Below are 20,000 nucleotides of genomic sequence, written 5' to 3'. Positions count from 1 at the left end.
ATTAGAGGAAGGAGATGGAATCAGTGTGATTAGAAGAAGGAGATGGAATCAGTGTGTTTAGAGGAAGGAGATGGAATCAGTGTGATTAGAGGAAGGAGATGGAATCAGTGTGATTAGAGGAAGGAGATGGAATCAGTGTGATTAGAGGAAGGAGATGGAATCAGTGTGATTAGAGGAGATGGAATCAGTGTGATTAGAGGAAGGAGATGGAATCAGTGTGATTAGAGGAAGGAGAAGGAATCAGTGTGATTAGAGGAAGGAGATGGAATCAGTGTGTTTAGAGGAAGGAGATGGAATCAGTGTGATTAGAGGAAGGAGATGGAATCAGTGTGATTAGAGGAAGGAGATGGAATCAGTGTGATTAGAGGAAGGAGATGGAATCAGTGTGATTAGAGGAAGGAGATGGAATCAGTGTGTTTAGAGGAAGGAGATGGAATCAGTGTGATTAGAGGAAGGAGATGGAATCAGTGTGATTAGAAGAAGGAGATGGAATCAGTGTGATTAGAGGAAGGAGATGGAATCAGTGTGTTTAGAGGAAGGAGATGGAATCAGTGTGATTAGAGGAAGGAGATGGAATCAGTGTGATTAAAGGAAGGAGATGGAATCAGTGTGATTAGAGGAAGGAGATGGAATCAGTGTGATTAGAGGAAGGAGATGGAATCAGTGTGTTTAGAGGAAGGAGATGGAATCAGTGTGATTAAAGGAAGGAGATGGAATCAGTGTGATTAGAGGAAGGAGATGGAATCAGTGTGATTAGAGGAAGGAGATGGAATCAGTGTGATTAGAGGAAGGAGATGGAATCAGTGTGATTAGAGGAAGGAGATGGAATCAGGGTGATTAGAGGAAGGAGATGGAATCAGTGTGATTAGAGGAAGGAGATGGAATCAGTGTGTTTAAAGGAAGGAGATGGAATCAGTGTGTTTAGAGGAGATGGAATCAGTGTGATTAGAGGAAGGAGATGGAATCAGTGTGATTAGAGGAAGGAGATGGAATCAGTGTGATTAGAGGAAGGAGATGGAATCAGTGTGTTTAGAGGAAGGAGATGGAATCAGTGTGTTTAGAGGAGATGGAATCAGTGTGATTAGAGGAAGGAGATGGAATCAGTGTGATTAGAGGAAGGAGATGGAATCAGTGTGATTAGAGGAAGGAGATGGAATCAGTGTGATTAGAGGAAGGAGATCGAATCAGTGTATTTAGAGGAAGGAGATGGAATCAGTGTGTTTAGAGGAGATGGAATCAGTGTGATTAGAGGAAGGAGATGGAATCAGTGTGATTAGAGGAAGGAGATGGAATCAGTGTGATTAGAGGAAGGAGATGGAATCAGTGTGATTAGAGGAGATGGAATCAGTGTGATTAGAGGAAGGAGATGGAATCAGTGTGTTTAGAGGAAGGAGATGGAATCAGTGTGTTTAGAGGAGATGGAATCAGTGTGATTAGAGGAACGAGATGGAATCAGTGTGATTAGAGGAGATGGAATCAGTGTGATTAGAGGAAGGAGGTGGAATCAGTGTGATTAGAGGAGATGGAATCAGTGTGATTAGAGGAAGGAGGTGGAATCAGTGTGATTAGAGGAGATGGAATCAGTGTGTTTAGAGGAGATGGAATCAGTGTGATTAGAGGAAGGAGATGGAATCAGTGTGATTAGAGGAGATGGAATCAGTGTGTTTAGAGGAGATGGAATCAGTGTGATTAGAGGAGATGGAATCAGTGTGTTTAGAGGAGATGGAATCAGTGTGATTAGAGGAAGGAGGTGGAATCAGTGTGTTTGGAGGAAGGAGGTGGAATCAGTGTGATTAGAGGAGATGGAATCAGTGTGTTTAGAGGAGATGGAATCAGTGTGATTAGAGGAGATGGAATCAGTGTGATTAGAGGAGATGGAATCAGTGTGATTAGAGGAGATGGAATCAGTGTGTTTAGAGGAGATGGAATCAGTGTGATTAGAGGAGATGGAATCAGTGTGATTAGAGGAGATGGAATCAGTGTGATTAGAGGAGATGGAATCAGTGTGTTTAGAGGAGATGGAATCAGTGTGATTAGAGGAAGGAGATGGAATCAGTGTGATTAGAGGAGATGGAATCAGTGTGATTAGAGGAGATGGAATCAGTGTGTTTAGAGGAAGGAGATGGAATCAGTGTGTTTAGAGGAAGGAGATGGAATCAGTTTGATTAGAGGAGATGGAATCAGTGTGATTAGAGGAAGGAGATGGAATCAGTGTGTTTAGAGGAAGGAGATGGAATCAGTGTGATTAGAGGAGGTGGAATCAGTGTGATTAGAGGAAGGAGATGGAATCAGTGTGTTTAGAGGAGATAGAATCAGTGTGTTTAGAGGAAGGAGATGGAATCAGTGTGTTTAGAGGAAGGAGGTGGAATCAGTGTGATTCGAGGAGATGGAATCAGTGTGATTAGAGGAAGGAGGTGGAATCAGTGTGTTTAGAGGAAGGAGGTGGAATCAGTGTGATTAGAGGAGATGGAATCAGTGTGATTAGAGGAAGGAGGTGGAATCAGTGTGTTTGGAGGAAGGAGATGGAATCAGTGTGTTTAGAGGAAGGAGATGGAATCAGTGTGTTTAGAGGAGATGGAATCAGTGTGTTCAGAGTAATTTAACTCTGAATGGAATTCAAATGGAACCAAATGGACCCTAACGGGTCCATTTGGTTCCATTTGTACACTCTCAGAGTTACAGACCCATAAGGGTCCATTTGGTTCCAAACTATTATTTAGCTGGGTACCCCCTGGAACTCCCTCAAGGACCCCTGGGGGTCCCCGGACCCCCTGGAACTCCCTCAAGGACCCCTGGGGGTCCCCGGACCCCACTTTGGAAACCACCGGTTTGGAGGAAGGTGCAGCGATGGGAATCAAACGAATGAAAGTGAATGAAATCAAGGTTCATTTATTCTCATAAGAGTAGCGGAACGTCGTCACGCAGCACGTTTTCCTTCACATGGAGTGATTAACTTTGGCTTTTTATGGACTTTTGATGTAAAAATACACCTGATGAACCACCTCTGCTGTCGCCTCAGTGGTTAATAAGCCTGTCGTGATTAATCTATAAACACAGACCACTCAGCCAGACATTATCCCTTATGGAAAACGTTACTGTTAGGTAGTCGTCCAGAATAAAGAAGAACACATGCAGTACCTCATGTAGACTCCAGGTGGAGCCATGGACAGAACAACATGCAGTACCTCATGTAGACTCCAGGTGGAGCCATGGACATCCCAAAGCGGAACGCAGCCACCTGGAACTCTGGAGAGATGCCTGGATCCACAAACTTCTGATACCCTGAAACCATCAGAACATTAACTTCTGAGACCCTGAAACCATCAGAACACCTCACCACCGAAAATCCAGACTATGAATAGGCCTTAACCAATCACCTGAATTCAGGTGTTCGTGAGATGATGTATAATGATAAGACCACTCATATAGACAGCTATGTGTGTGGCTGTGTCTGTCCCTGTGTCCGAGCACAAAAATACAGTTTTTTCACCACCAAGTGTCACTGTTGCACAGCCTAACACACAGACACAGACAGGCCAGGGAGGGCCAGGGAGGAGGGCCTGTACAGCACAGCACAGCACAGCACAGCAGAGCACAGCACAGCACAGCACAGCACAGCACAGCACAGCACAGCACAGCACAGCACAGCACAGTACAGTACAGCACAGCACAGCACAGCACAGCACAGCACAGCACAGGACAGGACAGGACAGGACAGGACAGCACAGCACAGCACAGCACAGCACAGCACAGGACAGCACAGCACAGCACAGCACAGCACAGCACAGCACAGCACAGCACAGCACAGCACAGCACAGTACAGCACCACTCACTTCAGACGGGTCTAATTTTTTCATTTCATTTCTAAACCACTTAGAACATCAGGTCATTGTTAGAGGCTAAACCATCAGGTCACTCTGTTAGAGGCTAAACCATCAGGTCACTCTGTTAGAGGCTAAACCATCAGGTCACTCTGTTAGAGGCTAAACCATCAGGTCACTCTGTTAGAGGCTAAACCATCAGGTCACTCTGTTAGAGGCTAAACCATCAGGTCACTCCGTTAGAGGCTAAACCATCAGGTCACTCCGTTAGAGGCTAAACCATCAGGTCACTCCGTTAGAGGCTAAACCATCAGGTCACTCCGTTAGAGGCTAAACCATCAGGTCACTCTGTTAGAGGCTAAACCATCAGGTCACTCTGTTAGAGGCTAAACCATCAGGTCACTCTGTTAGAGGCTAAACCATCAGGTCACTCTGTTAGAGGCTAAACCATCAGGTCACTCTGTTAGAGGCTAAACCATCAGGTCACTCCGTTAGAGGCTAAACCATCAGGTCACTCCGTTAGAGGCTAAACCATCAGGTCACTCCGTTAGAGGCTAAACCATCAGGTCACTCCGTTAGAGGCTAAACCATCAGGTCACTCCGTTAGAGGCTAAACCATCAGGTCACTCTTAGAGGCTAAACCTTAGAACATCATCAGGTCACTCCGTTAGAGGCTAAACCATCAGGTCACTCCGTTAGAGGCTAAACCATCAGGTCACTCTGTTAGAGGCTAAACCATCAGGTCACTCCGTTAGAGGCTAAACCATCAGGTCACTCTGTTAGAGGCTAAACCATCAGGTCACTCCGTTAGAGGCTAAACCATCAGGTCACTCTGTTAGAGGCTAAACCATCAGGTCACTCCGTTAGAGGCTAAACCATCAGGTCACTCCGTTAGAGGCTAAACCATCAGGTCACTCTTAGAGGCTAAACCTTAGAACATCATCAGGTCACTCCGTTAGAGGCTAAACCATCAGGTCACTCCGTTAGAGGCTAAACCATCAGGTCACTCTGTTAGAGGCTAAACCATCAGGTCACTCCGTTAGAGGCTAAACCATCAGGTCACTCTGTTAGAGGCTAAACCATCAGGTCACTCCGTTAGAGGCTAAACCATCAGGTCACTCTGTTAGAGGCTAAACCATCAGGTCACTCTGTTAGAGGCTAAACCATCAGGTCACTCCGTTAGAGGCTAAACCATCAGGTCACTCTGTTAGAGGCTAAACCATCAGGTCACTCCGTTAGAGGCTAAACCATCAGGTCACTCTGTTAGAGGCTAAACCATCAGGTCACTCCGTTAGAGGCTAAACCATCAGGTCACTCTGTTAGAGGCTAAACCATCAGGTCACTCTGTTAGAGGCTAAACCATCAGGTCACTCTGTTAGAGGCTAAACCATCAGGTCACTCTGTTAGAGGCTAAACCATCAGGTCACTCTTAGAGGCTAAACCACTGCAATGTTACCAGGATTGCATCTTTCTAGTTAATACCTATTCCTATATGTTCAGACCTGCCCCCCAAACCCCCCCCCCACCCCCAGCCCGACCGCACGCACGCACGCATGCACGCACGCACGCACACACGCACGCACGCACGCACGCACGCACGCACGCACGCACGCACGCACGCACGCACGCACGCACGCACGCACGCACGCACGCACGCACGCACGCACGCACGCACATCCACTGTGGTGGTCCACACCCCAACACGCCCACATAACATCCCTGCTGTACTTATGAGGCTTAGAGTAACAGGTTGAGTAACAATGGAAACGACTCAAAGCGAGTCAAAACACAGAGCAAACACGGTCGTAACGTTAGGCTGAGAAACACACAAGGTACACCGTGAGGGTCTCAATGTACACCGTGAGGGTCTCAATGTACACCGTGAGAGTCTCAATGTACACCGTGAGGGTCTCACTGAGACACACACAATGTACACCGTGAGGGTCTCACAAGGGTCCCGTTAGGCAGAGAAACACACAGTGTCGTGAAGGTGTATGTTGTTAGTGTTTCTTTTTTACGTTTTAGCCTAAAATTAAAGTAACACAGAGAGAGTCTTAAAAGCACATCGACGATGAAATGTAATGTAATGTAATCATTTATGACAAGCTGTAATCTTAAATGTCTGTGTTTGCATTTTTGGGGCATTTCTGACATTATAATGCTGCTATTTCTGGTGTCTTCGAATGCATAGTGTTCAGCTGAAGGTCAAGGGGGGTGAAAGAGAATTATGGTTCCATGTTAATATTTTTTAACATGACAGTTTTGTGGACGGTCATGAGGGGGGATAATGTGGAATCTGGAACCAATAATTCTTCATATTTCATAAGTAATGTGTTCTCATCCTGTCATCACTTCCTCAAGTGCTCTCCCAGCTTTCAGTATTTTGTATGGTAGGACTATATAGACTGTACAATGGTACAGATACGACCTGTTTTCTCAACTCGCTGTTTCTCTGCAAGACATTACTCTATGAGCCATATCTCCAAAACTGGTGGGTCAAACTGAACAACCAATATGTCAACTTGAAGCTACGATTCCCTGATTTCACATGACACGAAAATTAAAAAAAAAATCAATGGCAGTCCCTCAGTCAAATTTGGCCACTTATAGTCAGTATAGGCCTATGGTCTTAATCTGACCAATGTGGCCAATGTTTCCCCAGTGTTCTGGGGGCCCTAGGGGGTCCCTGGGGTCCTCTAGGGGGTCCCTGGGGTCCTCTAGGGGCTCCCCTAGGGGGTCCCGGGCCACAGGTTGAGAAGCAGTGCTGTAGTGACTCATGTTTCTGCTGACTGGACGCATTATAAGCTCTTCTAAACCACACCCCTTTACACACACACACACACACACACACACACACACACACACACACACACACACACACACACACACACACACACACACACACACACACACACACACACACACACACACACACACACACACACACGTTCCTCACCTGGGTATGGAGGCAGCTGCTTGTTGCCTAGGTAACCAGGCAGCCATTCATAGAGGGCGATATTCTAATGAAAACAACACAGAACCATTAGAGAGACCTGTGTGTGTGTGTGTGTGTGTGTGTGTGTGTGTGTGTGTGTGTGTGTGTGTGTGTGTGTGTGTGTGTGTGTGTGTGTGTGTGTGTGTGTGTGTGTGTGTGTGTGTTTTTGCTTTAAGAGGTTTAAGTCTTTAAGCTCTTTGATATTGTCTGTTTAAAGCCACAGTAGTTATGGCTCCAGGCGACACATTTAGAACATAGAGATGTTCATACATACATATTTATATATAATTAATGTAGTTAATGTTCAGCAACTACAGACTAAAGACAATACATATTTATATATAATTAATGTAGTTAATGTTCAGCAACTACAGACTAAAGACAATACATATTTATATATAATTAATGTAGTTAATGTTCAGCAACTACAGACTAAAGACAATACATATTTATATATAATTAATGTAGTTAATGTTCAGCAACTACAGACTAAAGACAATACATATTTATATATAATTAATGTAGTTAATGTTCAGCAACTACAGACTAAAGACAATACATATTTATATATAATTAATGTAGTTAATGTTCAGCAACTACAGACTAAAGACAATACATATTTATATATAATTAATGTAGTTAATGTTCAGCAACTACAGACTAAAGACAATACATATTTATATATAATTATTGTAGTAATGTTCAGCAACTACAGACTAAAGACAATACATATTTATATATAATTAATGTAGTTAATGTTCAGCAACTACAGACTAAAGACAATACATATTTATACATAATTAATGTAGTAATGTTCAGCAACTACAGACTAAAGACAATACATATTTATATATAATTAATGTAGTTAATGTTCAGCAACTACAGACTAAAGACAATACATATTTATATATAATTAATGTAGTTAATGTTCAGCAACTACAGACTAAAGACAATACATATTTATATATAATTAATGTAGTAATGTTCAGCAACTACAGACTAAAGACAATACATATTTATATATAATTAATGTAGTAATGTTCAGCAACTACAGACTAAAGACAATACATATTTATACATAATTAATGTAGTAATGTTCAGCAACTACAGACTAAAGACAATACATATTTATATATAATTAATGTAGTTAATGTTCAGCAACTACAGACTAAAGACAATACATATTTATATATAATTAATGTAGTTAATGTTCAGCAACTACAGACTAAAGACAATACATATTTATATATAATTAATGTAGTAATATTCAGCAACTACAGACTAAAGACAATACATATTTATATATAATTAATGTAGTAATGTTCAGCAACTACAGACTAAAGACAATACATATTTATATATAATTAATGTAGTTAATGTTCAGCAACTACAGACTAAAGACAATACATATTTATATATAATTAATGTAGTTAATGTTCAGCAACTACAGACTAAAGACAATACATATTTATACATAATTAATGTAGTAATATTCAGCAACTACAGACTAAAGACAATACATATTTATATATAATTAATGTAGTTCATGTTCAGCAACTACAGACTAAAGACAATACATATTTATATATATTTAATGTAGTAATGTTCAGCAACTACAGACTAAAGACAATACATATTTATATATAATTAATGTAGTAATGTTCAGCAACTACAGACTAAAGACAATACATATTTATACATAATTAATGTAGTTAATGTTCAGCAACTACAGACTAAAGACAATACATATTTATACATAATTAATGTAGTTAATGTTCAGCAACTACAGACTAAAGACAATACATATTTATATATAATTAATGTAGTAATGTTCAGCAACTACAGACTAAAGACAATACATATTTATATATAATTAATGTAGTAATGTTCAGCAACTACAGACTAAAGACAATACATATTTATACATAATTAATGTAGTTAATGTTCAGCAACTACAGACTAAAGACAATACATATTTATACATAATTAATGTAGTTAATGTTCAGCAACTACAGACTAAAGACAATACATATTTATATATTATTAATGTAGTTAATGTTCAGCAACTACAGACTAAAGACAATACATATTTATATATAATCTTGTGGAGATTCTAGATCTGAATGAGGGTCTGCTATCGTAGATCTGAATGAGGGTCTGCTATCGTAGATCTGAATGAGGGTCTGCTATCGTAGATCTGAATGAGGGTTAACCCTAACCCCTGTGCTATCGTTCAGCCTCCAGCTTTTCACCAGAGGAGAAAAAACATGCACGTGAGGTGCGTGCGTGCGTGCGTGCGTGCGTGCGTGCGTGCGTGCGTGAGGTGCGTGCGTGCGTGCGTGCGTACCTGGAACGTTGCCACCACGTGCTTCCTGGCGTTTTGGAAGAGCTTCTGGTCCGACCAATCAGGATGCTCCATCTGGAGCCGCGCGGCCACGAAGTTATGGAAGCGAAACCACATGATCCCTACGGCCGCCGTGAACACGTTCTCATTGGCCCAGGAGTTACCCAGCTCTGTAACATAGATGAATCTCATTGGCCCAGGAGTTACCCAGCTCTGTAACATAGATGAATCTCATTGGCCCAGGAGTTACCCAGCTCTGTAACATAGAGGAATCTCATTGGCCCAGGAGTTACCCAGCTCTGTAACATAGATGAATCTCATTGGCCCAGGAGTTACCCAGCTCTGTAACATAGATGAATCTCATTGGCTCAGGAGTTACCCAGCTCTGTAACATAGAGGAATCTCATTGGCCCAGGAGTTACCCAGCTCTGTAACATAGATGAATCTCATTGGCCCAGGAGTTACCCAGCTCTGTAACATAGAGGAATCTACCAGGAGTTACCCAGCTCTGTAACATAGATGAATCTCATTGGCCCAGGAGTTACCCAGCTCTGTAACATAGATGAATCTCATTGGCCCAGGAGTTACCCAGCTCTGTAACATAGATGAATCTCATTGGCTACTCCATCCTACCCATCCTACAATGGTGTATACATGTGTGACTGTCATCAAATCAACACAGACTAAAGCTAGATCACAATTAATTTAAATTAATTATTCTCTTCAGGACTAAAGCTAGATCACAATTAGTTTAAAATAATTATTCTCTTCAGGACTAAAGCTAGATCACAATTAGTTTAAATTATGTATTCTCTTCAGGACTAAAGCTAGATCACAATTAGTTTAAATTATGTATTCTCTTCAGGACTAAAGCTAGATCACAATTAGTTTAAAATAATTATTCTCTTCAGGACTAAAGCTAGATCACAATTAGTTTAAATTATGTATTCTCTTCAGGACTAAAGCTAGATCACAATTAGTTTAAATTATTTATTCTCTTCAGGACTAAAGCTAGATCACAATTAGTTTAAATTATGTATTCTCTTCAGGACTAAAGCTAGATCACAATTAGTTTAAATTATGTATTCTCTTCAGGACTAAAGCTAGATCACAATTAGTTTAAAATAATTATTCTCTTCAGGACTAAAGCTAGATCACAATTAGTTTAAATTATTTATTCTCTTCAGGACTAAAGCTAGATCACAATTAGTTTAAATTATGTATTCTCTTCAGGACTAAAGCTAGATCACAATTAGTTTAAATTATTTATTCTCTTCAGGACTAAAGCTAGATCACAATTAGTTTAAATTATGTATTCTCTTCAGGACTAAAGCTAGATCACAATTAGTTTAAAATAATTATTCTCTTCAGGACTAAAGCTAGATCACAATTAGTTTAAAATAATTATTCTCTTCAGGACTAAAGCTAGATCACAATTAGTTTAAAATAATTATTCTCTTCAGGACTAAAGCTAGGTCACAATTAGTTTAAAATAATTATTCTCTTCAGGACTAAAGCTAGATCACAATTAGTTTAAAATAATTATTCTCTTCAGGACTAAAGCTAGATCACAATTAGTTTAAAATAATTATTCTCTTCAGGACTAAAGCTAGGTCACAATTAGTTTAAAATAATTATTCTCTTCAGGACTAAAGCTAGATCACAATTAGTTTAAAATAATTATTCTCTTCAGGACTAAAGCTAGATCACAATTAGTTTAAAATAATTATTCTCTTCAGGACTAAAGCTAGATCACACGCTAGGAGAGACATTGAATTTGAAGGAGAGAGAGTAGCCTTCCTACCTCAGTTTCACTTTGCACCATGTGCACTGATGCACGTGCACTGATGCACGTGCACATCATGCACGTGCACATCATGCACGTGCATGATGTGCACGTGCATGATGTGCACGTGCACATCATGCACGTGCACAGCGTACCAGCAGGCCTTGTGATAATGGAGGGGTGTGTAATCTATTACCTCCTGTACTCTCCAGTGATAATGGAGGGGTGTGTAATCTATTACCTCCTGTACTCTCCAGTGATAATGGAGGGGTGTGTAATCTATTACCTCCTGTACTCTCCAGTGATAATGGAGGGGTGTGTAATCTATTACCTCCTGTACTCTCCAGTGATAATGGAGGGGTGTGTAATCTATTACCTCCTGTACTCTCCAGTGATAATGGAGGGGTGTGTAATCTATTACCTCCTGTACTCTCCAGTGATAATGGAGGGGTGTGTAATCTATTACCTCCTGTACTCTCCAGTGATAATGGAGGGGTGTGTAATCTATTACCTCCTGTACTCTCCAGTGATAATGGAGGGGTGTGTAATCTATTACCTCCTGTACTCTCCAGTGATAATGGAGGGGTGTGTAATCTATTACCTCCTGTACTCTCCAGTGATAATGGAGGGGTGTGTAATCTATTACCTCCTGTACTCTCCAGTGATAATGGAGGGGTGTGTAATCTATTACCTCCTGTACTCTCCAGTGATAATGGAGGGGTGTGTAATCTATTACCTCCTGTACTCTCCAGTGATAATGGAGGGGTGTGTAATCTATTACCTCCTGTACTCTCCAGTGATAATGGAGGGGTGTGTAATCTATTACCTCCTGTACTCTCCAGTGATAATGGAGGGGTGTGTAATCTATTACCTCCTGTACTCTCCAGTGATAATGGAGGGGTGTGTAATCTATTACCTCCTGTACTCTCCAGTGATAATGGAGGGGTGTGTAATCTATTACCTCCTGTACTCTCCAGTGATAATGGAGGGGTGTGTAATCTATTACCTCCTGTACTCTCCAGTGATAATGGAGGGGTGTGTAATCTATTACCTCCTGTACTCTCCAGTGATAATGGAGGGGTGTGTAATCTATTACCTCCTGTACTCTCCAGTGATAATGGAGGGGTGTGTAATCTATTACCTCCTGTACTCTCCAGTGATAATGGAGGGGTGTGTAATCTATTACCTCCTGTACTCTCCAGTGATAATGGAGGGGTGTGTAATCTATTACCTCCTGTACTCTCCAGTGATAATGGAGGGGTGTGTAATCTATTACCTCCTGTACTCTCCAGTGATAATGGAGGGGTGTGTAATCTATTACCTCCTGTACTCTCCAGTGATAATGGAGGGGTGTGTAATCTATTACCTCCTGTACTCTCCAGTGATAATGGAGGGGTGTGTAATCTATTACCTCCTGTACTCTCCAGTGATAATGGAGGGGTGTGTAATCTATTACCTCCTGTACTCTCCAGTGATAATGGAGGGGTGTGTAATCTATTACCTCCTGTACTCTCCAGTGATAATGGAGGGGTGTGTAATCTATTACCTCCTGTACTCTCCAGTGATAATGGAGGGGTGTGTAATCTATTACCTCCTGTACTCTCCAGTGATAATGGAGGGGTGTGTAATCTATTACCTCCTGTACTCTCCAGTGATAATGGAGGGGTGTGTAATCTATTACCTCCTGTACTCTCCAGTGATAATGGAGGGGTGTGTAATCTATTACCTCCTGTACTCTAAAGCCTGCTGACCACTAATACGAGTCATAATGGAGGAGTTTGTTAAACAGCACAGCTGACAAAGGCAGCAGCTCCACAGCCTAGGTAATAACAGCCTGGGCTGCCACAGCCTGGGTGATGGCAGGGGGAGGGTGTAGGGGTGGTTAAACAGCCTGGGTGATGGCAGGGGGAGGGTGTAGGGGTGGTTAAACAGCCTGGGTGATGGCAGGGGGAGGGTGTAGGGGTGGTTAAACAGCCTGGGTGATGGCAGGGGGAGGGTGTAGGGGTGGTTAAACAGCCTGGGTGATGGCAGGGGGAGGGTGTAGGGGTGGTTAAACAGCCTGGGTGATGGCAGGGGGAGGGTGTAGGGGTGGTTAAACAGCCTGGGTGATGGCAGGGGGAGGGTGTAGGGGTGGTTAAACAGCCTGGGTGATGGCAGGGGGAGGGTGTAGGGGTGGTTAAACAGCCTGGGTGATGGCAGGGGGAGGGTGTGGTAGCCTGGCTGATACCAGGGGGGGTGTAGTCAGCCTGTGGTCAGCCTGTGGTCAGTCTGTGGTCAGCCTCTACACAACACACAGTCATACATACGTCAATGTGCTGAGAGTGATTACTTTCAACCGCCTGGCTGGAAGAATGAAGAGCTCTGTCACCATTTCATCTCTGTAGAGAATGAAGAGCTCTGTCACCATTTCATCTCTGTAGAGAATGAAGAGCTCTGTCACCATGTAATCTCTGTAGAGAAGGTTTTGCACAGTAAAGGGCCTTGCAAACGAGCCTATAGTTCATTTTCAATGTGACCTGCGTTTTTGCGCAGAGAAGTCACTGTGCGACAACGCAAGCGTATTTACGTGAGCGTAAATACGCCTCTCCCCTGTAGAGGGGTGTACTCACCATAGAGTCCCTGGGGTCCATGGTCCCCAGTATAGAAAGGTCCCCAGACCCCCTCCCCTGTAGAGGGGTGTACTCACCATAGAGTCCCTGGGGTCCATGGTCCCCAGTAGAGGGGTCCCCCGTAGAGGGGTCCCCAGTAGAGGGGTCCCCAGTAGAGGGGTCCCCGGTAGAGGGGTCTCCAGTACTCACCATAGAGCCCATCAGGTCCATGCTCCCCAGTAGAGGGGTCCCCAGACCCCCTCCCCTCCCCATAAAGGTCATAAGGTTACCATAGAGTCCATCAGGACCGTGCTCCCCGGTAGAGGGGTCCCCAGACCCCCTCCCCTCCCCATAAAGGTCATAAGGTTACCATAGAGTCCATCAGGACCGTGCTCCCCAGTAGAGGGGTCCCCGGTAGAGGGGTCTCCAGTACTCACCATAGAGCCCATCAGGTCCATGCTCCCCAGTAGAGGGGTCCCCAGACCCCCTCCCCTCCCCATAAAGGTCATAAGGTTACCATAGAGTCCATCAGGACCGTGCTCCCCAGTAGAGGGGTCCCCAGACCCCCTCCCCATAAAGGTCATAAGGTTACCATAGAGTCCATCAGGACCGTGCTCCCCAGTAGAGGGGTCCCCAGACCCCCTCCCCTCCCCATAAAGGTCATAAGGTTACCATAGAGTCCATCAGGACCGTGCTCCCCGGTAGAGGGGTCCCCAGACCCCCTCCCCTCCCCATAAAGGTCATAAGGTTACCATAGAGTCCATCAGGACCGTGCTCCCCAGTAGAGGGGTCCCCAGACCCCCTCCCCTCCCCATAAAGGTCATAAGGTTACCATAGAGTCCATCAGGACCGTGCTCCCCAGTAGAGGGGTCCCCAGACCCCCTCCCCTCCCCATAAAGGTCATAAGGTTACCATAGAGTCCATCAGGACCGTGCTCCCTGGTAGAGGGGTCCCCAGACCCCCTCCCCTCCCCATAAAGGTCATAAGGTTACCATAGAGTCCATCAGGACCGTGCTCCCCGGTAGAGGGGTCCCCAGACCCCCTCCCCTCCCCATAAAGGTCATAAGGTTACCATAGAGTCCATCAGGACCGTGCTCCCTGGTAGAGGGGTCCCCAGACCCCCTCCCCTCCCCATAAAGGTCATAAGGTTACCATAGAGTCCATCAGGACCGTGCTCCCCGGTAGAGGGGTCCCCAGACCCCCTCCCCTCCCCATAAAGGTCATAAGGTTACCATAGAGTCCATCAGGACCGTGCTCCCTGGTAGAGGGGTCTCCAGTACTCACCATAGAGCCCATCAGGTCCATGCTCCCCAGTAGAGGGGTCCCCAGACCCCCTCCCCTCCCCATAAAGGTCATAAGGTTACCATAGAGTCCATCAGGACCGTGCTCCCCAGTAGAGGGGTCCCCAGACCCCCTCCCCATAAAGGTCATAAGGTTACCATAGAGTCCATCAGGACCGTGCTCCCCAGTAGAGGGGTCCCCAGACCCCCTCCCCTCCCCATAAAGGTCATAAGGTTACCATAGAGTCCATCAGGACCGTGCTCCCCGGTAGAGGGGTCCCCAGACCCCCTCCCCTCCCCATAAAGGTCATAAGGTTACCATAGAGTCCATCAGGACCGTGCTCCCCAGTAGAGGGGTCCCCAGACCCCCTCCCCTCCCCATAAAGGTCATAAGGTTACCATAGAGTCCATCAGGACCGTGCTCCCCAGTAGAGGGGTCCCCAGACCCCCTCCCCTCCCCATAAAGGTCATAAGGTTACCATAGAGTCCATCAGGACCGTGCTCCCTGGTAGAGGGGTCCCCAGACCCCCTCCCCTCCCCATAAAGGTCATAAGGTTACCATAGAGTCCATCAGGACCGTGCTCCCCGGTAGAGGGGTCCCCAGACCCCCTCCCCTCCCCATAAAGGTCATAAGGTTACCATAGAGTCCATCAGGACCGTGCTCCCTGGTAGAGGGGTCCCCAGACCCCCTCCCCTCCCCATAAAGGTCATAAGGTTACCATAGAGTCCATCAGGACCGTGCTCCCCGGTAGAGGGGTCCCCAGACCCCCTCCCCTCCCCATAAAGGTCATAAGGTTACCATAGAGTCCATCAGGACCGTGCTCCCCGGTAGAGGGGTCCCCAGACCCCCTCCCCTCCCCATAAAGGTCATAAGGTTACCATAGAGTCCATCAGGACCGTGCTCCCCGGTTGAAGGGTCTCCAGCGCTCCACATCAGGAAGCGACCCCCTCCTCTGGGGGGCATGTTCCACTCGGCGCCCGACCTCAGGCGACCTCCGGAGAAACTCCTCAGGGCGTCGCACCAGGAAGTGGAAGGACCATATATGGAGCTGCCATCCATCCACGCCGTCACCAGGTTCACCTGGATGGATGACATCATCGTGAGATCATGATGACATCATCATGATCTCATCATCCTCCGTTATTTGACTGTCTAGCCAAATCTGTCATTTCCTGCAACTTAACCCATTCAGAACGGGAACCCCGTTTGGTGTTTTAAGGATTATGTTATACTTTAGCTGTTGAAAAATAGCAGATCTACAAGCTCATAGCGCGGCACCGAGTGCCGCGCTACGAGCATGTAGATCTGCTTGTAGATCTGCTATTTTTGAATATATTATTTCAGAGTGAACGTTTTTAACTCAAATCTTTGCTTCTGGGGGGGGGGGGGGCGGGGGCGCTCAGAGTATATATGAATAGAGACGGCACCCGGAGGAAACCTTGACGGCCAAGCTACACCAGGCTTTTCTCACGCGTTTTCTCCCGCGCGCGGGCCGCGCGTTTACGGTAAACGCGCGAGAAAAGCCTGGTGTAGCTTGGCCGTCAGGCGAAATGGACATAGTGGCCGAATTTGGTATTGCAGCGCTGGGCCAAACTCATGAACGCGCTGGTCCGTTGACTATCATTGTGCACGTTCATGATGACACGTGAACGCTGTTTCATACGTGAACGCGTGCAATGATAGTCAACGGCCAGCGCGTTCATGAGTTTGGGGCAAATCCATCCCAGAATGCACTCTGTTCCTGAGTGAAATCGCCTCATGCACTTTTGAGCAACTTAATGCAAGTGGATGGGAGGAGATATCCGGTGCCGTCTCTATTCATATAGAGAACCACTGACATAGAACCACTGACATAGAACCACTGACATAGAACCACTGACATAGAACCACTGACATAGAACCACTGACATAGAATCACTGACATAGAATCACTGACATAGAACCACTGACATAGAACCACTGACATAGAACCACTGACATAGAAACACTGACATAGAAACACTGACATAGAAACAATGACATAGAACCACTGACATAGAAACACTGACATAGAAACACTGACATAGAACCACTGACATAGAAACACTGACATAGAACCACTGACATAGAACCACTGACATAGAAACACTGACATAGAACCACTGACATAGAAACACTGACATAGAGACACTGACATAGAACCACTGACATAGAAACACTGACATAGAAACACTGACATAGAACCACTGACATAGAAACACTGACATAGAACCACTGACATAGAACCACTGACATAGAACCACTGACATAGAACCACTGACATAGAACCACTGACATAGAAACACTGACATAGAACCAAGAACCACTGACATAGAACCACTGACATAGAACCACATAGAACCACTGACATAGAACCACTGACATAGAACCACTGACATAGAACCACTGACATAGAAACACTGACATAGAACCACTGACATAGAACCACTGACATAGAACCACTGACATAGAAACACTGACATAGAACCACTGACATAGAAACACTGACATAGAACCACTGACATAGAACCACTGACATAGAAACACTGACATAGAACCACTGACATAGAAACACTGACATAGAACCACTGACATAGAACCACTGACATAGAACCACTGACATAGAACCACTGACATAGAAACACTGACATAGAACCACTGACATAGAAACACTGACATAGAACCACTGACATAGAACCACTGACATAGAAACACTGACATAGAACCACTGACATAGAAACACTGACATAGAACCACTGACATAGAAACACTGACATATAACCACTGACATAGAACCACTGACATAGAAACACTGACATAGAACCACTGACATAGAAACACTGACATAGAACCACTGACATAGAACCACTGACATAGAAACACTGACATAGAACCACTGACATAGAAACACTGACATAGAACCACTGACATAGAAACACTGACATAGAACCACTGACATAGAACCATAGTTTTTCAGAAAACTGTCAGGATTTAGAAGAATTGTTTTTAGAATCTAAATGGGTTTTAACACCAACAAACCTGTCTCACCTCTACTAGCCACCTGTCTCACCTCTACTAGCCACCTGTCTCACCTCTACAAGCCACCTGTCTCACCTCTACTAGCCACCTGTCTCACCTCTACTAGCCACCTGTCTCACCTCTACTAGCCACCTGTCTCACCTCTACAAGCCACCTGTCTCACCTCTACTAGCCACCTGTCTCACCTCCACAAGCCACCTGTCTCACCTCCACAAGCCACCTGTCTCACCTCTACTAGCCACCTGTCTCACCTCTACAAGCCACCTGTCTCACCTCTACAAGCCACCTGTCTCACCTCCACAAGCCACCTGTCTCACCTCTACTAGCCACCTGTCTCACCTCCACAAGCCACCTGTCTCACCTCCACAAGCCACCTGTCTCACCTCTACAAGCCACCTGTCTCACCTCCACAAGCCACCTGTCTCACCTCTACTAGCCACCTGTCTCACCTCTACTAGCCACCTGTCTCACCTCTACTAGCCACCTGTCTCACCTCCACAAGCCACCTGTCTCACCTCTACAAGCCACCTGTCTCACCTCTACTAGCCACCTGTCTCACCTCCACAAGCCACCTGTCTCACCTCCACAAGCCACCTGTCTCACCTCTACTAGCCACCTGTCTCACCTCTACTAGCCACCTGTCTCACCTCTACTAGCCACCTGTCTCACCTCTACAAGCCACCTGTCTCACCTCTACAAGCCACCTGTCTCACCTCTACAAGCCACCTGTCTCACCTCTACAAGCCACCTGTCTCACCTCTACTAGCCACCTGTCTCACCTCCACAAGCCACCTGTCTCACCTCCACAAGCCACCTGTCTCACCTCTACTAGCCACCTGTCTCACCTCTACAAGCCACCTGTCTCACCTCTACAAGCCACCTGTCTCACCTCCACAAGCCACCTGTCTCACCTCTACTAGCCACCTGTCTCACCTCTACAAGCCACCTGTCTCACCTCCACAAGCCACCTGTCTCACCTCTACTAGCCACCTGTCTCACCTCCACAAGCCACCTGTCTCACCTCCACAAGCCACCTGTCTCACCTCCACAAGCCATCTGTCTCACCTCTACTAGCCACCTGTCTCACCTCCACAAGCCACCTGTCTCACCTCTACTAGCCACCTGTCTCACCTCCACAAGCCACCTATACAACTGTCTCACCTCTGGAAATGTTTTTTCCGTCCTTGGGTTGTTGGGGCGAATACAAAACTGCTCGCCCCAATTCCAAGTCGCCCCAAACCGCGAAGAACGGTCGCCCAAAAGTCTGGACAAGTCGCCCCGTAAAACCGCTGTATTGTCGAGGTAACAGAGAGAGATTTTTACCTTTGCTTTTAAAAAGAGCGAGAGAGAGAGAGAGAGAGAGAGAGAGAGAGAGAGAGAGAGAGAGAGAGAGAGAGATTTTTACCTGTACTATATTTTTACCCAACCCACAACCTACAGGTGTGGGTTGTTGGGGCTCTGGCTGGACTCCTTGTCCTCTATAGTTAACTATATTAAACCTGTGTTGGGGGGTTGTTGGGGCTCTGGCTGGTCCTAGTAATAGTCTATCTAACCTGTGTTGGGGGGTTGTTGGGGCTCTGGCTGGTCCTCTATAGTAATAGTCTATCTAACCTGTGTTGGGGGGTTGTTGGGGCTCTGGATGGTCCTCTATAGTAATAGTCTATCTAACCTGTGTTGGGGGGTTGTTGGGGCTCTGGCTGGTCCTCTATAGTAATAATAGTCTATCTAACCTGTGTTGGGGGGTTGTTGGGGCTCTGGATGGTCCTCTATAGTAATAATAGTCTATCTAACCTGTGTTGGGGGGTTGTTGGGCCTCTGGATGGTCCTCTATAGTAATAATAGTCTATCTAACCTGTGTTGGGGGGTTGTTGGGGCTCTGGCTGGTCCTAGTAATAGTCTATCTAACCTGTGTTGGGGGGTTGTTGGGGCTCTGGATGGTCCTCTATAGTAATAGTCTATCTAACCTGTGTTGGGGGGTTGTTGGGGCTCTGGATGGTCCTCTATAGTAATAGTCTATCTAACCTGTGTTGGGGGGTTGTTGGGGCTCTGGATGGTCCTCTATAGTAATAGTCTATCTAACCTGTGTTGGGGGGTTGTTGGGGCTCTGGCTGGTCCTCTATAGTAATAG

General features: G+C 45.4%; 1 protein-coding gene across 1 annotated transcript in view; it reads right to left on the bottom strand.

The window, feature by feature from the left end:
* The window catches only part of duox (dual oxidase), a gene marked incomplete at its 3' end in the record, with an annotated part of 125,429 nt that overhangs the window by 104,321 nt on the left and 1,108 nt on the right, over window positions 1–20,000 (bottom strand). The window contains exons 3-6 of the mRNA XM_079531231.1: window positions 15,694–15,895; window positions 9,164–9,330; window positions 6,778–6,841; window positions 3,186–3,282 (exon numbers count right to left, since the gene is read on the bottom strand). Of these exons, the coding sequence (XP_079387357.1) occupies window positions 3,186–3,282; window positions 6,778–6,841; window positions 9,164–9,330; window positions 15,694–15,895 (530 nt within the window). The remainder of the gene's footprint in view (window positions 1–3,185; window positions 3,283–6,777; window positions 6,842–9,163; window positions 9,331–15,693; window positions 15,896–20,000) is intronic.

This window comes from Electrona antarctica (assembly GCF_951216825.1).
Source record: "Electrona antarctica genome assembly, contig: scaffold_93, whole genome shotgun sequence".
Lineage (NCBI taxonomy): Eukaryota > Metazoa > Chordata > Actinopteri > Myctophiformes > Myctophidae > Electrona > Electrona antarctica.
Note: the sequence above shows the minus strand (reverse complement) of the source record. Positions and strands in the feature narration are given on the sequence as shown.